General features: G+C 33.3%; 2 protein-coding genes and 1 pseudogene across 2 annotated transcripts; all 3 read right to left on the bottom strand.

Annotated features, from left to right (window-relative positions):
- Positions 1 to 448: 448 nt before the first annotated feature.
- On the bottom strand, positions 449 to 4,619 carry LOC148601707 (uncharacterized). The gene is made up of 3 exons (XM_088554985.1): positions 4,452 to 4,619; positions 2,017 to 2,238; positions 449 to 957 (listed from the first exon to the last, which is right to left on the bottom strand). Exons 1-3 carry the CDS (start codon positions 4,507 to 4,509, stop codon positions 695 to 697), a joined length of 543 nt encoding a protein of 180 aa, XP_088411111.1. The 5' UTR covers positions 4,510 to 4,619; the 3' UTR covers positions 449 to 694.
- A 2,592-nt stretch (positions 4,620 to 7,211) lies between these two features.
- LOC148601706 (uncharacterized) lies at positions 7,212 to 10,806 on the bottom strand. The gene is made up of 3 exons (XM_088554984.1): positions 10,645 to 10,806; positions 9,691 to 9,930; positions 7,212 to 8,761 (listed from the first exon to the last, which is right to left on the bottom strand). The coding sequence occupies exons 1-3, from the start codon at positions 10,700 to 10,702 to the stop codon at positions 8,484 to 8,486; spliced, it is 576 nt and encodes a 191-aa protein (XP_088411110.1). The 5' UTR covers positions 10,703 to 10,806; the 3' UTR covers positions 7,212 to 8,483.
- Positions 10,807 to 13,035: 2,229 nt separating this feature from the next.
- LOC148601705 (uncharacterized) lies at positions 13,036 to 21,138 on the bottom strand (annotated as a pseudogene).
- Between the last annotated feature and the right edge of the window lie 768 nt (positions 21,139 to 21,906).

Here is a 21,906-nt window from a genome sequence, read left to right as displayed (position 1 = left end):
GCTTACATATGTAGAATCATGCTGATATATAGTCTTCTGCAGGTTAAAGTTAAGGCAAAGTCCAGAGAAGCCATTGAATATTGTCAAATTAGCATAGAAGCCTATGGGAAGTGGAATTAGTGGTTTCTAGCCTAAACTATATCTTTTTACGTAGTGTCTGTAAGTGCCATTCGTTCATTACTTGAAGGCATTGCCAGGACAACGCATGAGAAATGCACCTTGCAACATATTTTATTTATTATAAAAACAAAATGTAATGAAAACAAAGAGCAATACAACTTCGGAAATTGATATTAACATGTCCGGAACCGATTGGTCCTTTACAAAAGTTTCCTTCACGCTTAATTACACAGGTTGTTGTCAAGCTCTCAGTGTTATGTTGCCACAAAGAATCGTTATTTGCCTGAAATTGTGCGAGGAATGACAGCATTTTCGTATGAGAAATACACTACGCAACATATTTTATTTATTATAAAAACAAAATGTAATGGAAATACAAAAAGGCAATACAACTTTGGAGTTTGATATAACATGTCCGGAACTGGTTGGTCCATTACAAAAGTTTCCTGCACATTTAATTACACAGTTGTTGTCAAGCTCTTGGTATTATGTTGACACAACGAATCGTTATTTGCCTGAAATTGTGCAAGGAGTGATAGCTTTTTCGTATGAGAAATACACTATGCAACATATTTTATTTATTATAAAAACAAAATGTAATGAAAATACAAAAGAGCAATACAACTTTGGAGATTGATATAACATGTCCGGAACCGGTTGGTCCATTACAAAAGTTTCCTGCACATTTAATTACACAAGTTGTTGTCAAGCTCTCGGTATTATGTTGACACAATGAATCATTATTTGCCTGAACTTGTGCAAGGAGTTTTAGCTTTTTCGTATCAAAAGACCATGTTTTGCCATCACAACACGTGCGTATGTAGGCTTTGATGCTTCCTGAAATTATAATATATATCTTGTAACTATTACGTGACGTTAAATAACTTTAAAAATGAACGTGACCTTTAACCATCGGGCGGTGATTAAATTTCTGCGTGAATTCCCGCTATTTGACGTTTCCGAGTTTTCTACAGATTTCATGAGAGGAATAGATTCTCCCTCAATGCTCTCGGGGATTACAATTTCACTCCACTCTATAGTTCAATTTTAGATTTAACCCACTTGCTGAAGCGCGTTATTTGAAATCTAAAATTGAATTATCGAGAGTGGGGAAATCTTGAAATCCCCTCGAGACTGTAGGAGAATCTAAAAATGTATAATTATACCCCTTTACTACAAACTTAATGTACAAACTCTTTTTGTAAATGTTAATTTGTAAGGTTTCGACAAATATACTATTGTTATGGTTTATTTGGGTGGGATCTAGAAAACGTAAATTTTAAAACATGCAACTCAAATAAAGAAACAATTTTATACTGCAACTTTCATTTTCTGTTTCTGTTTAAAATAATAATAATAAAAACAACACTATCCGGTATATTACCATTAAAAAACGGTTTTAACTACTCTTAACGTATGCAATGAAAATTTCAAAATAAAATTTCAAAATAATATATAAATGAGATTGGTTCTCAGTCTTTGTAAAACTCCTATAAGTTAAGTGTATGTGTTTGAAATAATCAGGCAAAATGGGAAAATCAGAAACATGCTTGTCAAAACCTGGATCTGATCATTTACCTTAAGGATGCTTTCTTTATTTAAAAGGGCCATTATTTGATCTCTGCGTCACTGGATTTGCTCTGAAGTTTTTCAATATAATGTTAGAAAAATGAAGTTTTGACAGGGTTATCTGCCTTTGAAATGTTCATTTTCAGTGCATTTCACTGAAATCATAACTCAATACACAAAATGGTATGGAAATCTGGTCTTTTTTTCTTGATGCTGATGGTGCAAATAGTCAAATTAAAGTATCAAAATGGTGTTTTTTTCGTAGCATGTTACACCAACTGCCTGATTCTTACAGGGACTGACACTTAATAATGAAAAAACATGTACCTCCACCTTCGAACGATTCTATGCAACAGTAACTATGGCCAGTTAGGGCAGTGCAGTTCTGTACGTATGGATCATCTTTAAATTCTTTCATAAATAAATTTTCGTCTTCTCCATAATCAGCCTTTAGTTTGTCATGCAGTTCTTTCATTTTACCAGTATTTTTCTGACAGTCACCACCGGAAGCCGAGTCTTGACATGAGAAACAGACGTTTGACCATGTTTCTGAAGAGTGTAAATGTACAATGTGTATAACAAGGATTGACATCGGATAGATATACAGTAAAGTATTGTTTTCATTATAGTAAGTAGTTGACAAATAGGCGCTTGTACACAGTTGAATAAACATTTCTCTTCATTGTCGACAGTTCTTGGTTACGTAAAACATATTTTTTCTATCAACAAGAACCTGTTCTTCCATTGTTATATATAACTGCCTAGTAGAATCTGCTTTAAGGAAGTAGACTTAAGGTAAAAGACACAACTCCATGCTTCCAGTTTTTAGCAGAGTCCGAGTTGTTCATTTGCTTTTGTTACTTTGTATGTATGATTTTAGTTACTTTATGTTCTTTGTTGTGTATTTCTGTTTTTCATGCCTGGTCTTAGTCCCCGGGTTATATTCTTTTTGATTACCGCTATAACCCTTGACTATTCTTTCACTCCTACAAATCATTGGAACGTTTCTATTTAATAACAATTTACATCAATCTCATGTAAGCATCAAAATAACTTGGATTGATTTCATTTTCAAATGAAAGCTCGATAGGATTTGGTGAAATTGAATATGATACAAACATATCACTGATTTCAAGAGTTATGTTCCTTTCCCTAGGTCTACCTACTTAAAATTGAAAAAAAGATGTTTGTTTGTTTGTTGGGGTTTAACGTCCGAGCAGCAATATTTCAGCTATATTCAGACGATGAACATGAAATTGAGGATAAAATGAACATGAAAATATGATGAAATGAAAAAGGGATGGGACACAAGGACAATGGGGTCGACAAATTTTGATTGCCACTGGAAATAGGGAGAGGTGGGTAGGGTCGGGCAATTTAGCCTCCTGTGGCGGAGCCCTATGGTTCCTACTCCGGGAGAATACCACAGTAGGGTTCTTTAACGTGCGAGGAACATGGCATCTTTCCCAACACGGTGCACCACTATGGTTTGCGGCCAGGTTTTCCGTATTATAGCCTGACAACCCCAGCATGTAACAAGCCAGGGGTACCCCATTCAACTACCTGGGCACACATCCCAGTTACTCTGTGGGCAGAGCGTCCTAGCCCCCGGCTAAGGTTCTGAGCACTATTTAGTCGCCTTTTACGACAAGCTTAGCGCTGCTGCAGGCCTATTCTTTTAACACCCGGACCTGCACGGGTGTTGAAAAAAGAACGGATGTGACGGAATGCGAGGAATGCACAAGCTTATAACCTAAATCTAACTTATTAGATACTTTCAGAGCTCAACAAGTATAAAAACACCTTTAAGAAAGCTCTGAAAGACCTCGACAACCGCTGAAGTTATACAATGCACAAGAACAGGAAGACAACAATTCTTCAATTCGTCAAGGGTATGACCATATTTCTTTGAAAATCTCCAGTTTTCAACTCAATCCATTTCACAGAACAACGTTCTGGTTGAGTGAGTTTCCATTACAATGTTTAAACAGGGAACCAAGTCAGTGGGTCTACTTCCTTGTTCAATCTCAACATTTAAATTCAATTATTAACTCAGGCATTACTGTTCTTCAATATAGTCGTTAATACGTTTAACTTTAAAATTTGTATGTAAAGCACAAATTTGATCAATATACATTACATGTTTTAAAATTACCACTGTTTAGATTTTCACTGATCAATTCACGCAACTTGGAACTTGAGTTTAAACACATTTAATTTCCAGCGTGCATATATGGAACTCAAACGGTGTGAGAGTAACTGACATACAATGTGAAAAAGTTTATTGCACTACTTCCCTATTTGATTTATAACAGCATTCAAATTCATTGTAGGTTGAAAAAAGACAGTTTTCCCAAACCAATTACTTCAATCGTGTGATGTCAGTGATATCCAAAAGAGTAGAAATTGCCGTACACATTTGACATTAATACATTACACAATAAACACACTGCCCTAAGATTCTGAACATATTCCATGTATTAGACATTGTCAAAACAAAATACCGAAGCATCACAAAAAGTCAAATTCAGCCACAAAAAAAAAAAAAACAAAACAAAACAAAAACAACACCCCCCCCCCCCCCAAAAAAAAAAAAAAAAAAAAAAAAAACCATTGTGGTTACGACCATAAATATTCTGTAGAGAAGACTGAACATACCCCTGTCTTACAAGATTGTTTGATAGTATCCTTTCTCTATAGGTCAATCAATAAAAGAATTTTATTATTTGTTATTTGTTAGTTAATAAATGTTTTAAGCTTACCTTTTACCACCAATAAAAAGATGAATGTTGTGACAATTATCGTAAAACAATTCTTCATGGTTTTCAGTTGTTCATCGATTAAAATCTTTTATTTTCCAGTTTCATGTACCCGGTAGTATAAATACAGCCATTTTTGACGTAATGGTTGATTGAGAATGCATGATCATGAAGTTTCTACATTCTTTAAGTATAAAATTAAACATTACATGTGTCTTAAACATGGTCGGTATTTAAACCCTTTGTTAAAACATAGAGTGTCAGATTTCCCATATCATATATGGTCATAGGTATAGATTTTTTTACACATTGAATAAGAATTATATGAAGTTTTCACTTGAATTGAACTACACTTGAAACATCAATTTTTTTTATGGTTCAAAGTTTAATTCCACAGAAAATACAAACTCAAAGCATTCGAACATTTTGGTGTAGGTATTTCTTTGTTTGGCAATAGCACATGTTTACTTAAGTAAGTACAACATTTGAAGGAACCAGAATATTGACACACTTGTCGGCCCACACAGATGGAAAGTTTAGAACATAAAACAAGTTTCCAACTTTTCAAGTAAACGGTAAAACGATATAAATTATGGTGCATTAGGTATAAATATATTCATATGTCAAATAAAAAAAATAATTTGGGTTTTCGGGTGTTTGCTTTAAGGTGATAAACAACATTAATTGTTTTTTTTCAAGTTAAAAAAAACGCTCCTCAATTTTACCGGTAAATCTTATTTCAAGACATTAAAGCTATAGTTATTCTTATTCATCAAAGGAGTTACTTGTTGTATAAACTTGATTAGGATTAAAAAAAAACCACATACACAGCTATTCATATATTACAGAGCTAAAGTACATAGGAGAAAATAATTTCAAACATAACACAAAAAGGAATCGATGGTAATATATGTGAGGTTTCTATCAAATATAAATCAAAGGTATTAGTGCCCCCCTTTTCCCAGCTTTCAGTGATGGGAATGCAGACCAACTTGTGTGTTAATTTGTTAAAATAAGTCTTTTTATCATCTTTTTTCCAAATAAATGTTTAGACAACTTAAAGGTTCACTTGGTTATACGCCCGCCCTCCTCCAGAAACCCTAAAAGTTGTTCAGATGAAATACAATTCAAAACATAAAGAACTTCCAAGATAAACAATTTTCTTTGGTTACTGCATTTCAAGTGAAACAATTAATTTCATTTTGAACAACGAAGAAAATGTGTTTTTATCCTAGGCCATTATATTGTTTAGGTCATTACATTTGTAAATGTCCGGTCAATGAAATATTAGAATTGCCATTGGTGGTGAGGGATAAAATGCATTTTATTGATAATGAAAGAAGTGTATTAGAAGCCATCTGCCGTGATATTGTTTTGATAAAGAAGAAGAAAATCATTTAATTTGCTATTTCTGCTTATATCTGATGTAATTAACCTTATTTATGGTTTATGTTTCATCGAATCTGTATCATTTGTGGTAACCATGTGATTAATTGCATTATGTGTGCAAAAGTATATTAACTGTATTATTCAAAAATTGCAGAGTAGAAAAAAATTGACCAGGAAACTTTGTATGGTGTTTAGACAAAACGTCTGGACGCACTTTCTTAAATCAGGACACTCTTTATTTGCTTTAAACAAATTACAAATTTGTAATATTTTATATCCGTGTTAAATGTGAAATGCAAAGGTGAAGGGTCATTAAGCTATGAATATTGCCTAAAATATCAACTTTGTTGTAATCCCATAAAAGATGTTCATAACTTAGTAAAATATATAAACATAAGAAAAAAATAATATTTTTTAGCATTAGCTCATTGTAATGACGTCATAATGGTGCCATAATTTTACATCATTTAACAAAGACTGATGAGAATTGTAAATTTCGTTTTTTTTTTCGGACGTATTTACATCAAGAAAACTTTGTCCACACCCAAGACACAATTTTATATTTTCAGATATGCGAAACTATGAATTAATGAATGTATTCGCTAAATATGAAGTTGTTTCTTTCTTTTTTTGACACCATTTCCTTATCAAACGAATGAGCAGAAAGTTACCAAAAGTATCAATATTGACAGAATATCTGAATATTGGTAAATTTCAAGCAATTTTTCTGTTCTTACTTAACTCACAAATAAGAAAAAATAAAGACTTCTGATAATTCTTTATTTTTTCTTATTTGTGAGTTAAGTCTCCAAATTTACCATTTAATCAGTAAATATTTTATTAGTTTTCATTTGTAGTTCTGGCAAATAAGATACTTTATCGCCCCTACTCCTTTGTCAATGTAGACTGAATTTTATGTTTGTTTTGGATGTCAAATATCCTTTAAATTAAAAATGTTAATTTTAAAAGTGAAAATTTTGTGATAAAAAATTGTCAAAACTAAAACTAAAAAAAATCAGGGACATTGATTTTTAAAAAAAAGATATTGCAGGAAAAGTTAAGATGCTTATCTGTTTTACACCTTAAAATATCTTCAAAAACCAGTATCATCACTTTCGGTTAATAATCTAATCAACCGTTGACGTTCAATGAAGATGTAATTCCCATCGTGCATCTTTTAGAGATTTAAAATGTCGGATATTCTGACACGGGTCCCCTAGCCCATTATTTAAGAGGGGAACTCCTACGCGTTTTGAGGGCGTTAGTAAAATGCGTATGAGCTTTTAGAAAGTGTAAAGAGACATGCAGAAGAACCGTTTACGCAGCATGGTTGTAATGTCAATCATTAGTTTAGCTGAACTGAGACAAAAAACATTAAAGATTTGATCTTTTATTTGCACCATAAATAAGTGTTATACGTTTTAAATATCAACGGTTTATTCTTCACTTTTGACGTGTATGTGTATGTGTGTTAGGAAAATATTTCTCAATTTTCAGGACTCTTTAATCAGAATAAAAATGTCCCCTTTTAAAAGTTCGAAATCTTCAACTGTCACTTATTATAATTTAGGAGGGGATTAGTAATGTATAAATATTTGAATACTAGATATAATACATGTACTTAATACTCGAAGTAAGTGGTGCTTTAATTTCTTGTGGCAAAATGCGAAATAAAAATAATATTCACCATGAAGTATTTTCAACAAGTCTTCATTGTCAGAAAACTATATGATTAGACAAGAATTGAAAGACCTTGCTCCCCATCTCCCTTTGTGTTTATCAATAGGTACCAGTATCGTATTGCATATCCCTGAGCGGGTGTATGTCAAAACATGGATGCTATAAAAATATAGTGCATTTTCTTTTTGCCTCTCTACAAACTAATGTTTTGTCAAAAGATATGAACAATGACTTGTAAAATAGAGCAAACATCACACTGGAAGATGAAGAATTTTTTTAAAAGAAAATCTTAACATAATATCATAAAAATGTTCCACTGAAAAGGTTGGTTTGGTGAGTGCAAAACGAAAGTGAAAGTAGGGAAAATAGCTATTTATAGTTCAAGACTACTTTTCTGTCCGATCTTCGTGGACTCACCCTATTTTCTTTGCGGGAAATTATTTTTTCACATGTCCTTAGAAATGCTACATAAGTTAAAGTTTTATTGAATCAATTTACATATTTTTTTAAAAATCCTAAAAATTTGCACTTCACTATAGAAGTCAATGGGAAAATTAATACGATACTGAGACCAATATTCAAGTGCAGGACGATACCATTAGTCAAATGCATCACGGGGTGTCAACTTTGTTGTGAGAACTTACATTGTAGATAAACACTCACCAGTAATTCAGTTAAAAAATCATACCATTTTATGGACTGAAACATGCTTATGTTCTGGAAACAACTTATCTTTGACACACATTGGCACGCACATTATCTATTTAGCTTCGCTACTTGTTTTTTATTTAGTAATCTTAAAAATAATTTCTAATTTGAAATCTTGGTAACAAATATATTTGTAACACAATGGTTATCATTGAATACTACAAAACACATTTTTTATAATTCATAGTTAGTCGCCATTGCAAATTTATGTAACTTGTACTTTTCAACAAACATCGAAATGACATGTACAAACATATATTAGATAATATGATAAATAATTTTAACAAAACACTGCATTAACAAATAACATAACGCAATAAGTCCAAAAGAAACATAATGTGCGGATATTGCGTGTGACGGACCATTGCAGAAATCCCCGTCACACATGGCAACACACATGACAAGTCCTTTGTTCTCATAGTAAGCACATAATGTCTGGTTATTATCAGCAAGAAATTTGAATCTTGGAACTGCACTGACTGGAATGGAAAAGTTAGCTCCATCGCAACATGTCCTGATATAGGACTGAACAGTCCCTAGAATAAAAAAGAAAACAAATTAATAAAGTAACTAAAATCACACATACAAAGTAACAAAAGCAAAAGGGGAACTCGGACTCCACTTAAAACTGGGAGCATGGACCAATTGCAACTGCACCGGTAGGGTAAGCGTCCTCTAACATGCAACTTATTTGATACTTCTTAAACTCAAAAACATATTGTTATATTTCAAGGATTCTTACTGATGCAATGTTAATAACAACCATTATTATGCATTTATCATTTATGATGTTTTAATATGCTGCATTGATTAGGCCTACATAGAATGTAAAATTATATTCTTGGTTCCACCGGCTAGCAATTTCTATAGTCACAATTGAAGATGATGTAGCAAATTCTTCATCGTTTAAACATTATCAATGTGGAATATACCGCTTGTGATGCACCGTACTTTTTCATCATTACCATGAATAAGGAACGGCTGTTTTAGGAACGTTGTCATGATATTATTACGAAGTCTGTTAAAAATATTTGAAATTAAACTAAATGTCAGTCTCTGTAAGAATCAGGCAGTGGGTGAAACATGGTATGAAAAAACCACCATTTTGTAATCTTAATTTGATGATTAGCACCATCAGAATCAAGGGAAAAAAGACAAGTTTTCAATATCATTTTGGTAAATTGAGCTATAGTTTCATTAGAATACACTGAAAATGAACATTTCAAGGGCAGATAACTCTGTCAAAATCCTCATTTTTCTTACTTTCTATAGAAAATATCTTAGCAAATCCAGTGATACAGAGCTCAAACAATGGTCTTTTAAAATAGAGAAGGCATCCTTGAGTGAAATTATATCCTTTCAGATCTAAGGCTTTTTGACATGCATATTTCCGATTTTCCCATCTTGCCTGATTCTTACAAAAACTTACATTAAAATTGTTTTTTATATCATGAGTTTACACTACCTAGTCTCTCCAGTTGTTCTATACAACATCTGTCCATGCCATATTTATGATACTGTGTACAGTCTTGTACAAGAGGATGATGTCTATAAGCCTGTAAAAACCTGGTTGCATTGCTGCTATATTCGGTCTTGTATATGTAGTGGAGGTTATTCATGTTACTTCTTTCTGACTGACAGCTATCTTTCCCATCCTTATCAGATGTGTCACTACATCCGAAACAAAAATCACTGACGCATGACACTGTAAACATATCATGTAGACGTATGGTTATTATAGAGGATAATATTTAAAAAAACTAAAAAATGTTGAAGATTTACAATGTAGCGAACGAAAACCTCAAGAATGAACGATAGATTGTTTACATCAGAGCTTTAATGACAAGCTCTCATTCAGTCGCTTTGTCTTTTATGAATATGCAGTTAATTTGAAAAAAAGTACTGTGAATGTATGATTGTTCATGGGGTATTAATTTCGTGGTTTTCATGGGTAGGCCAAACCACGAAATTTGGTTCCCAACGAAAAGCAGTTGAAATGTATACTACGAAACCACGAATTAAAAAAATCCACAAACTTGTGTTTCTTCTATAATCCACGGAAATTGGTATCCACGAATTAAAGTCCTAGCTTCCACAGTGATTCCTATATCATTCTTCCATATACAAGTTAATAACATCGACGAGGCGTCACAGTTCCAGTATAGTTATATGATTTTTCATGTGTATCATTTTTTTTTGTGACAAATGCATCGCTTTATACACCTGTTTGCATTTGAACTAACGACAACAACAACTCTCATTTTAATATGATTTTTTGGGGTAAAGCTTAACAATTAAAGATTCGAAAGAGATTTACCATCGATTTAATAAAGTTGCATAGTAACTGTTGAGTAGATCATTCACATGTCAAATTTAAATGTGTATTGTGTTGCATAATATAACCAAAGTTTTAGCCTACCTTCCAATGCTAGCAGCACTACTGAGAAAACTATCCAAGAGACTTGATTAGGGCTCATTTTACTTTAATCCACCATTTTATGTCTACAACGAACCCGGTAGTTCTTCTTTCTGATAATGTCACATCTCACTGAACGATAATTATAACTACACTTCCAGGTAAGCAATTTAAAATTCAAACCCTATTCAGTTGAACAATAGACCACATTTTTAAATACCGAAGAGCTTAATATTGGGTTTCAATCGTTATAAATAAACAAATAAACGTCAAACTTTGAAATCATTGAAGGAAAAAAAATCATGCTTGTTTGCACTGATCTTGGATCTGAACGGTCTATGAAATAAAAATCAAAAGTTGGCGGAATGCTTAACATATGACGTATGAGACCCAGTCTTCCATTTCAATATAAATCTGATTAATATTTAGTACTGGAATATTTGAATTTATTATTATCGGTAAAAATGACGTTTATAAATGAATATTGTAGACAATTTGGTATGTAAGTCTCGTCACGTTACTCCACGGGTTTAAGTCTACCATTCAGATGCATGGAAATTGGTCATTCACAGAGCATTAAATCAAGTATTAAAAGCCAAAAACCTTTAACTTGTAAATAAATGTTAAAAAATGATAAAAATTATTTTACATGATAAAAATGTTAAGAAAGGCAGTACATAGAAGATTTTGCATTGTAATGCAGCGCTCCGAGATCCCGGAAGTATACAATAAAATGCAGATCGGTCTTCGGATTTCTATACGTTCTACAAAGAAAATTCCGGTATGGAAACGAAACTAGAACAACCCTATTTGGGAGTTTGGAAATGTATTTGTACACTTTGTATAATCAATTACAGAATCTAATTTTAACATATATAAGGGATTCTTCACATGAAAAATTAGACTTGGTACTCTTTTGACAAGAATTAGGATTATACGCATTGAATTTTGTTAATTTGAATAATATATAAGGGATTCCTTTCATAAAACAATTATGATTGGTACTGTATTGACTAGAAAATAAAACATATATGAAGATTATAAGATTGCATAATAATTTTTGTTAATTTGAATACTATAACATACGTGGTGGTCAAATGTTTAGTGGATACACTGCTTCTTCATTTGAATTAAATCTAATCAGGCGCGTAGCTGAGGCCAAATTGAAGTGTAGGCAAAATTACGGCAGGGGGTCTGGGGCCGCTTAAGGCCCCCGAAGCTCCGCGGAGATAGCATTTTAGGGCATTATTTATGCCTCTCCTGGATGTATTTCAAATCTAAAAAAAAAAAAAATTGGCAAAATTTAGTGCAGACAAAAGCTTTTTTGCCTAACGGCAGCTACGCACCTGCTAAGAGCTCTTAAAATAGTAAAAAAAACAATTGTGTAAGCTCCACCAATTCAATCTGGAAGTCTCTGTGTAATATATTATTACAGGTATATGGAAAAAGTACTTCCGAGAATATAAAGTTTTATAAAAAGATACCAATGAAATGAAATAATCCGATGTGCCTCTGTGGTTGTATGAAATGTTCACTGTACATGTAAAATGAAAACAAAAATCAGATTTTGTGTTTTCTACCCCTTAAAAATTGAAAATTATTTGGTTGTTCATACTAGACGTAAAACAAATATCACATAATATTTTTTAATAAATTGTCAACATTTGTGTGCAGTTCGATATAATAGATGGAGACCTTTAGATAACTACATTGCATTTGTACGGCGTGTAGGTTTGCATTCAATGGAGAAGGGAAAAAAATAGTCCCAAATGCCTCGGTTTCAGGGAAAGATAGAGGATGATTAGAGTAATTCATGACTTTATCGTCGTTTATTGAATGAATAACGCAGTGTCTATAAATCACAAGTGACTCCTGTGAAACATAATTAGCCAATAACTTGTTCTCCATCACTGAAAAACAAAACAAAACAAAACAAACACATCAATAGTGAGTATCAGTAAAATGAAAACAGAAGTAAGCTCTCATCTGATATCGCATTGACTTAAAAAGCATGAATTTTAGGAAATAAAATGCATTTTGTGTATATTTTTATTTTGAAGGAATAATTGTTTTTCCTTGATAAAAGTGTGGCATATTAGTCGTTTACTGTAAACATATTAAAATTGGCGGATTCCGTCATATTCTCGGGTATCAATTTTCGCGGTTTCAAAACATGATAAGCGTTCAGTAATGTTAAAAATCAATTTTGCGGGTACAATTTTTCGCGATTTTCTGTCTACCTCTAAAATATCAAAAACTAGTACACCGGGAAAATTAATACTTTTACAGTTTACTATTACCAGCGAGCAAATCACATGATTCACACACCTGTCTAATGATTCACTCACCCGTCTAATGATTCACACACCTGTCTCATGATTCACTCACCTGTCTGTCTAATGATTCACACACCTGTCTAATGATTCACAAATAAAGTTGTGTGTCGTTCTGCAAGGTTGATCAGCTCATTGTCCGTGTAATGTGTGACTTATACAGGCACAATTAGCAGAGACGTGATCATTGGGTTGTCCCGGGGCGGAGTTTGTAACCTTTATTTGCTCCTGGTTGTAGGAGTAGATCCACCTGTCTTCCTCAATTATATTCGTTATCCCAATTCAAAAATAACCTGGGAGTTTGAACCAGGTGCACTTGTATGGTGAGCGTCCTCTGCTTTTCTAGAAGCATCCGCAAAGTTGCTCATAAAATGTCAAGTCCAGGGTAGACGAAAGAGGAAAGTTAAACTATGACACGGTGAACAAATAAGTTTTCATGATGCAGATGGATACACCGTAACAGTTTTCATGGTGCAGATGGATACACCGTATCAGTTTTCATGGTGCAGAACAAGAATTTTTTATTGAATAATATATTGCGTGTTGTCAACAAAAAAAGTTTAAAATTAAACACGAGTTGTCTTTCTTTTCCCAGGCTATTTTTTTTTTCTTTCCTCTATACACAAAAAAACCGTTTAGCACCTGCAAAATCAATACATACTTATGAATGCTTTCTGTTTTTATTTAGCAGTAAAAAGATGAAACACAAATGAATTTACCAATGTGTGGACTGTGACTTGTTATAAAAGCGGATTCATCAGTCGTCATCGGTTCGGCTAATTTTGAATTGTAGGCACGGCAAATACTCTGGAATGAGACAGAGTTGCCGCCATATCTCTAATTTATTATTGTTTTATATTTGTGCAATATTTATGACTAGTTTATTGTAAAACGAACTGGATAGCAAGTGTAGAAATAAGTACTGACATTTTTGTGAATAATAAAAAAAACATTCTCCCAGTTTTTAGTGGAGTCCGAGTTGCTCATTTACTTTTGTTACTTTGTATGTATGATTTTAGTTACTTTATGTTCTTTGTTGTGAATGTCTGTTTTCCATCTCTGGTATTTGTCCCTGGATTACATTCTTTTGATTACCGCTATAACCTTGGTTCCCTTGATTACTCTCTCAAAACATAAAAAATGCATCTTGGTTTAGAGTAGGCGAAAAAAAAACATTGTAAAAACACCAAATACAGATATCTACCAAAGACCTCGATGAACAACATTTAAAAAGACATAATTTTGTACATTAATATTTACCTCTGGGGTTATGTTGATCGTTTTAAAAGTTTAAACACGGATTACACTCTTAACGAGTCAGTTATCCTTCATAATTTGGGCAAAATTAGTATATTTTTCATCAAATGTGGTTAAGAGAAGTAGTAAAGACACATTTAGAGATACAAATGCTACAACGAAATATTGAAAAAATGGAACTTAGAGATTGAACAAGTAACGAGTTTTCTTTTTCTGATTTTGCAGATCTCGTTATATTTCGTTATCAGTTTGTTTCTACGTTTACCGTAAAACTAGATTTATTACAGTGACATAACAGTATTATTATATCGCGATAACGAAATAATGCATTATAAAGCGATAACTATTCAATTGTATCGATATAACGATGTATTTATCGAGATACCACTATTGTAAATTTCGATATACTCAACACATGGTCCAAGAACTAACATGTCATCAACAGCATTTAAATCAAATATGTAGTAATTACAAAATCCAAAACTTAGTTGTATACAAGAACTATTCAAAACACTGATAAATTCAATTGATAATATGAGCACAACATTGTCACATTAAACATTTTTGATTAACAAGCAGTTTATATTTAATGTAGCCACCAATGCTCTTATTACATTTATATATTATTGACCTGATAAGAAAATAAAGAAAGTTCAACAAAAAAAAATAATCAGGTTTAAATCTTCTCTAATGAAGATTTTGAATTTGATTTCGAATATACACTCCTTGAGACGTTTAGATTTCCGCACGCACGATACCCAAACGCACGCTAAACGCTCACGAAACGCACGATAAAAGAACGCTTTTATCGTGCGTTTAAACGAGCGCTCCTACCGTGTGTGTGTGAACGCACGACAAATAAACGCTCCCAGCGTGCGTTTAAACGCACGATAGACGAACGGTGAAAAATAATAGTATTAACAAATAATGAAGGAAGAAAAAATAGAAAATAAAAAAATATATATGAATTAATAATAGCAAAAATATGAAAATAACTGATGAATCATGGAAATAACCTAAGTAAAAAAATAAACGAACGCTTGTATCGTGCGTTTAAACTAACGCTCCTATCGTGTGTTTAAACGAACGCTTCTAACGTGCGTTTAAACGAACGCTTCTAACGTGCGTTTAAACGAATGCTCGTATCTTGCGTTTAAACGAACGCTTCTATCGTGCGTTTATCGTGCATTTAAACGAACACTAAACGATGGGTAAACGCACGATGAACGATGCACGAACGCTAAAATGGGAAACGTGAACGTTTCAAGGAGTGTAATACTTGTAAGACAAAAGAAGATACTACTTTTATTCCTTGATAAGTTATGAGAAATATTTCGAAAAAAAGGTTTTGGAATAACCCACAAGACAATTTTTTTATATGCCCCTCATTCGTGTAGATACTGATGAGAAAACAGACAATATACTTTTTTTTTCTTTTTGAAAGCAAAACCCTGTTAAAAAGTTCGATCGAAATTGTATAATTTTATACTCTGAATTAAAATACATTTGTATAATAAATAATATAAATGTAACTTGGTTCATTCGTTAATATTACATGTATCATGTATTCCAAGGTTTTATTTTAAAATTGATAATATAAGACAGATTTAGTATCTAAAAATAAAGGCGTAGACATAAACCCATACCCGTTCCTCACCCCACGTAGCAATGGTCAGGAATTTCTGGCCTCTGTAAGTCTTGCTTTTTTTTCACTTTTAGTTTACTTTTATGTTTTAGGAGCAACTTATTCAATTTACCTGTGCATAATATTGTTTTTGGACAGCTGCAGCCTACCCCGTGGTATGATGATTTCCTTGTCGTTCATTGAAAACCAATGGGTGGCCTTGAGCTGACAATTTGTATCCCAATGGGTTTTTGTCTTTTTGACATACTGTGAAAGTACTTTAATTCGTGGATGCCAATTTTCGTGGATTAGGGAAGAAACACAAATTCGAGGATTCTTGAATTCGTTGTTTTTAGGTTTTCAGTATACACATCAATAGGAATTTCCTTTTCGTTTGAAACCAAACTTCGTGGTTTAGACAACCCACGAAACCACGAAAATTGGTACTCTACGAACATTAGTACTCTCTGAGTACTCACCATATCTATTCTCTTTATTTTAAGACGACGTGTGCTATATAGGTTATAGTTAAACAAGATACTGTGAAACCTGTCTACGCTGAAGTACTTTTGGAAGAATAATCAAGGTAATTAAAAGAATGTAATTTAAAGACAAAAGACCAGACATGGAAAACAGACATACACAACAAAGAATATAAAGTAACTAAAATCATAGATACAAAGTAACAAAAGCATGAATGAGCAACTCGGGCTCCACTGAGAACTGGGAGCATGGACCTGGTGCACAGGTAGGGAAAACGTCCTCTGCTTTTCTAGAATTACCCACCGAGTTGCTCATAAAAGTCAAGTCCGGGTAGACGAAACTCACACTTGGTTCGGTTTAGACAGGTGCTTGGTTATCAAGGTTTAATTGCATTTAATTGATTTAAAGGGACTTAAAAGATGAATGGTTTATATATGGTTTTGGATTAATTAGGGATCGTTTTGGTTTGGGCCGGTTTCACTGTATGTTTAAAAATAAAACGGTAAATTAAAGTTTAAACTGAGTGAGCATGCGTTAAACCGAATTTGTTTAAAAGTAAAACGGTACAGTAAAGTTAAGACGAGGCCAGCCATACGCTATATAAATATATATTTAAATGTAAAAACAGTGAAGTACAGTAAAGCCGAGGTGAGCTACACGCTTACCAAATAAATTGTACACAGATCAGAAATAAAATTGTTAACATTGTCTTATCTGTCTTTTTATCTAAATTGATACGAAGATCTGTGCAGAAGAGTTATAACAATATAATTCCAATCTATTTAGCATATGCCTTTTTCGTGCATTATGATTGGTTGCTCACCTTTCACGTCCTCAGCGATGACAGTTTTTACAGCAGTGTAAATTCCATGTACATATCATAAACAACATGTCTACCATCGCTTCGACAAAAGGTAGATCCACTAAGAGGCTTAAGACAGTATTATCTGCTCTATTCCATTCATTTTCGGCATTGTTTTTTCAAAACTACAATTTTTGGAAGAATATATTTATCAGTAGCCCATAAATATATCTAATATTGAAACTTACTTATAATAGACGAAAATAAACTTCTTAAACAGGTACATGTGCTGCATTTATTCATGTATTCACTACAGATGATAAGAGTAACAACAAAATTACCGAACAGTCATCATAATCAAGTCCAAAACAAATGTAGTAAGAGTAATCAAGGGAAGAAAGGTTACCGTAGAGCGGGTACTTTTCGCGGATGCCAAATTTCGCGATTCTTAATGAGTAAGGGTTATAAATTTCCGTGGTTTCATATTTTTACGCCCATAAATATGGAGATGTCCATGAGATATCTGGACTTAGATTTGGCCTGCTTTTTTTCCCGGAATTCATCGAACATCGCGAATTTGACAAAAATTAGAACCTTGCAAAAGTTTCCCGCTTTATGGGAAAACAGAATATTAAACTCAACTTCATCTCATTCGAATTCATTAAATCTTGTCTTCTGAAGTTTCTGATACCTAAAGCTCTAATGAAAGAGTAATCAAGGGAACCAAGGTTATAGCGGTAATCATAAGAATGTAATCCAGGGACAAAGACCAGACATGGAAAACAGACATACACAACAAAGAACATATAACAACTAAAATCATACATACAATGTAACAAAAGCAAATGAGCAACTCGGACTCCACTAAAAACTGGGAGCATGGACAAGGTGCACCGGTAGGGTAAGCGTCCTCTGTTTTTCTAGAAACACCCGCCGAGTTATCTTAAACTTGAGTGAAATGTTATTAGTAATGATGGATGCTTAGTAATGTAAAAAGAGATCCGGGACATTTAGGCTTACAAATATGCAATTGTTTACATACATGATAATGCAATTACAGTTTCAAGGAGTTACATGCTTAAACATGCAGCACTTATTTATAACTTCAGAAATTTAAAGTCGTTTGGAACATTATAGGGGATTTCATTACCGCTTATAAATTCCAATCAGATTTATTTTAGCATTGTATTCGTTCACATATTTTCATTCCTATAATTTCCATCATGAATCAAGTGTATTCTGCCTTTTAATCAAATAAAAGCGCATTTTTCATTGGAAAACTGTTATAGATAAATTGATGAATAAAATGTAAACATTTGATAGTTAGCTAGAAACTTCCTACTTAGTGAAATATTTCAAGATGACATATTGATCAAAGCAAATGACAAATGTTCAGGAGAACAATCGAAAGTAAATACACAATGTGATTAAGCAGCTTAACAATGTTGAATTTTAGATTTCCAGCAAAACTTGTAATCTTTCTCTTAAAATCCGTCATTTTTTAAAAACATATTTGTTGTATATTTGTCAGTCTCTTTATCTTCTTTTCTTTTGTAATTCAGTACTTCAGTTTTGGCAAGTACTGACTGTAAGATGTCAGGTAATATAATTAGTATTATAAATCTAATATATCATTAAGTGAAACGATATTTACTCTTTAACTTATAACTTTGTAAACAATAACCAATAAATTTCAATGAAATTTTTGTCATTAGAAAGACCAAGTAAAGCATTGTGGCATTCTTGAGGTCTGATAACTTTAAATAAATGTTGAGTGCTATGGAGAAAGATCACTAAAGGACTGAAAGGAACAACCGTTTGATTTGTATGAGGAGTCTACGATCAAATTTGAAATTAAAAGGCAGATTGAATTTTTAAAAACGTAAAAAAAAACAGCACAGGCCATATAGTTCATGGGCTGGGAGGGTCAACCGTTACTGAATCAATTTGTCGCCAAAGAATAGTCTGGAATTCTTTTTTTAGTAAAAGTTATATTTTAGACATTCGTAAGTAAAATTATTATGTACCCTATATATGTCTGATCAATTTAAGCGATAAGGTTTTCTGTTAGGGTTACAACTACTATAAAATCGTAAAAAGAGGAATTTTTAGAATTTCAGAATTTCTTTTATATCACCCGTTTTTGTCATTTTTTTTTCAAAATACCTTAGTTGAAGCGACTTTTTTAGTGATACAGTACATTTAAATATTGTCTAAGCTTTTAAAACTGCTCCCTTAATAGTTTAATTGTTTAGCTAGATCCTTTAATCTCAGTTTCCGCTATATCGATGAGTATTATCTTTAAACAATCCTACTTTTGGGGATTTGATACATCGCATCTACCCCTATGAACTTGAGATAAAGGCTACTACAGACACTATGAAGTCAGTCTCATATCTTGACCTACACTTAGAAATCGATGGTAAAGGAATACTATTGACCAAACGTGATGACTTTTCATTCAAAATTGTCAACTTTCCTTTCATCTTGGCAACATCCCTTCAGCTCCTGCGTATGAAGTGTTCATATAAAAGCTCATACGTTATGAAAGAGCCTGTCGAGACTACAAAAACTTTGTGTATCACGCTAGACTTCAAACAAATAGGCTTCTGGAGCAAGGTTATGTTTCTACAAGATTGAAATCATCACTACAAAAGTTTTATGATCGTCATCATAAACTCGTGGATCGTTACGGTGTATCCATCTGTGCCATGAAAACTGATTTGTTCAACGGTTCATAATTTTCCTTTGCTCTTTTGTCTACCCCGGACTTGATTTTTTATGAGCAACTCGGCGGGTGTTTCTAGAAAAGCAGAGGACGCTAACCTTACCGGTGCACCTGGTCCATGCTCCCAGTTTTTATTGGAGTCCGAGTTGCTCATTTGCTTTTGTTACTTTGTATGTATGATGTTAGTTACTTAATGTTTCCTGTTGTGTATGTCTGTCTTCCATGTCTGATCTTTGTCCCTGGATAACATTCTTTTGATTAACGCTATAACCTTGGTTCCCTTGATTACTCTTAATAAACATGCAAAAGTCTTAGTATGATGTTTACTATATACATAATGGTGCACCTGGTCCATGCTACTAGTTTTTAGTGGAGTCCGAGCTGCTCATTTACTTTTGTTACTCAGTATGTATTATTTTGGTTATTTTATGTTCTTTGTTGTGTGTGTGTGTGTTTTCCATGTCTGGTCTTTGTCCCTGGATTACATTCTTTTGATTTCCGGTAGAATCTTGGTTCCCTTGATTTCTCTCTCATTCACCCAATAAGTTAACTAAACCGTTGAACAGGCTCCTACGTAAGGGGTATAGGTATAATATTGTTGTCAAATCGTCAAGGATAGCATTTTTGGTATTAACATTGATTCGCTAATAGAGTCTTTAAATAGGAATTAAAACAACTATATTTAAAAGCAGTTTTTGGCATGTAATGGGTTGTGTTCTTATTGTATGACTTATGATGTACCGTGGTTCTCAACCCCAAAATTGGAAGAATTAGGATTGATTTTATATACGATGGGGGCATAATTTTTGTAGGTTTAAACTGGTCTTGATCGGGGATGTCAGTTAACTGCTTGTAATCCTTAGCTTGTACATTTGTGTAATTCATATTCAGTTTCTTTATTGACGATGTAACAAGGGACTCGGGCTTTTTTGAACTGATTAATTGTATAATATTTTTTCACAATGCCTAGATTTTAAAGAGGAGGGTTTTGATCCTGCAAAGAACTTTAACCCCGCCGCATTTTTTTCGCCCGTCCCAAGTCAGGAATTTCTGGCCTCTTTATGTCTTGTTTCGTTAGATTCATATGTTACTTGAGTATGTAGGGACAACTCTTTTACTATGCCTGTGTATAATGATGTTATGGGGCCAATTGCAGTCTTCCCTGCGGTGTGAGGGTTTAGTCGTCATTCATTGAAGACCAATGGGTGGGCTGAGGCTGACATTTTCATTCTGGTGGGGTTGTTGTCTCTGGCATATTTACCTTACTCATTCTCATTATATGTTACAAAATATATCAAAATACGAACACATTTTATAATGTGCATATTAAGATGAAGAAGAAGTGGACGACTTTTTTTCTATCGTTATATGTGATACGAGGTGTATGACTAAAAGTATCATATGAGTGTATCAGTCGTACAAATTGTTTCGCATTTTACACGTTTTGATGCTGACATACACAGGCAAATATGCCACACACGAGAATCATATGATTTGGATCATATTATTATAATATAAATCGAGTACCATATGATAGGCATACATTTTAGTATACATATGATATCGAATGATTATAATATGATAATCATATGTTTTTGACAAGCCAAAATTAACATATGATAATCATATGACTATCATATGTTTAATATCATATGATAATTATTTGATTATCATATGAATCGAACGCCATATGATTATCATGTGTGGCACATTTGGCTGTGTAAAGTGTGGTTTTCGACAGAAAAAAAACTGTTTAAAATATTCGTAGGTAGGAAATTCGAAATAGTCAATTATTTAACCCGTAGAAATGGTTGGGTTTTCTTCTATGAAAAGTGTAACACACGCTTCCTAAATATTAATCGCCCCGTGCAGGTCCGGGTGTTTAAAAGAATAGGCTTGCAGCAGCGCTAAGCTTGTCGTAAAAGGCGACTAAATAGTGCTCAGAAACCTAGCCGGGGGTTAGGCGCTCTGCCCACAGAGCAACTGGGATGTGTGCCCCAGGTGGTGGAATGGGGTACCCCTGGCATGTTACCTGCTG

This window comes from Perna viridis, chromosome 12 (genome assembly GCF_037379345.1).
Source record: "Perna viridis isolate PV_CMFRI_1.1 ecotype Kerala chromosome 12, ASM3737934v1, whole genome shotgun sequence".
In the NCBI taxonomy this organism is placed as follows: Eukaryota; Metazoa; Mollusca; class Bivalvia; order Mytilida; family Mytilidae; genus Perna; species Perna viridis.
Note: the sequence above shows the minus strand (reverse complement) of the source record. Positions and strands in the feature narration are given on the sequence as shown.

What these genes read in the sequence shown, in the direction of transcription:
- LOC148601707 (XM_088554985.1), bottom strand. Translation starts at nt 4,509, where the DNA reads ATGAAGAATTGTTTTACGATAATTGTCACAACATTCATCTTTTTATTG. An exon ending in CTTTTTATTGGTGGTAAAAG is followed by an intron (nt 2,239 to 4,451) that starts GTAAGCTTAAAA and finishes TACACTCTTCAG; the next exon opens with AAACATGGTCAAACGTCTGT. An exon ending in AGAATCGTTCGAAGGTGGAG is followed by an intron (nt 958 to 2,016) that starts GTACATGTTTTT and finishes TTATAATTTCAG; the next exon opens with GAAGCATCAAAGCCTACATA.
- LOC148601706 (XM_088554984.1), bottom strand. Translation starts at nt 10,702, where the DNA reads ATGAGCCCTAATCAAGTCTCTTGGATAGTTTTCTCAGTAGTGCTGCTA. An exon ending in AGTGCTGCTAGCATTGGAAG is followed by an intron (nt 9,931 to 10,644) that starts GTAGGCTAAAAC and finishes ATATGTTTACAG; the next exon opens with TGTCATGCGTCAGTGATTTT. An exon ending in AGAACAACTGGAGAGACTAG is followed by an intron (nt 8,762 to 9,690) that starts GTAGTGTAAACT and finishes TTTTTATTCTAG; the next exon opens with GGACTGTTCAGTCCTATATC.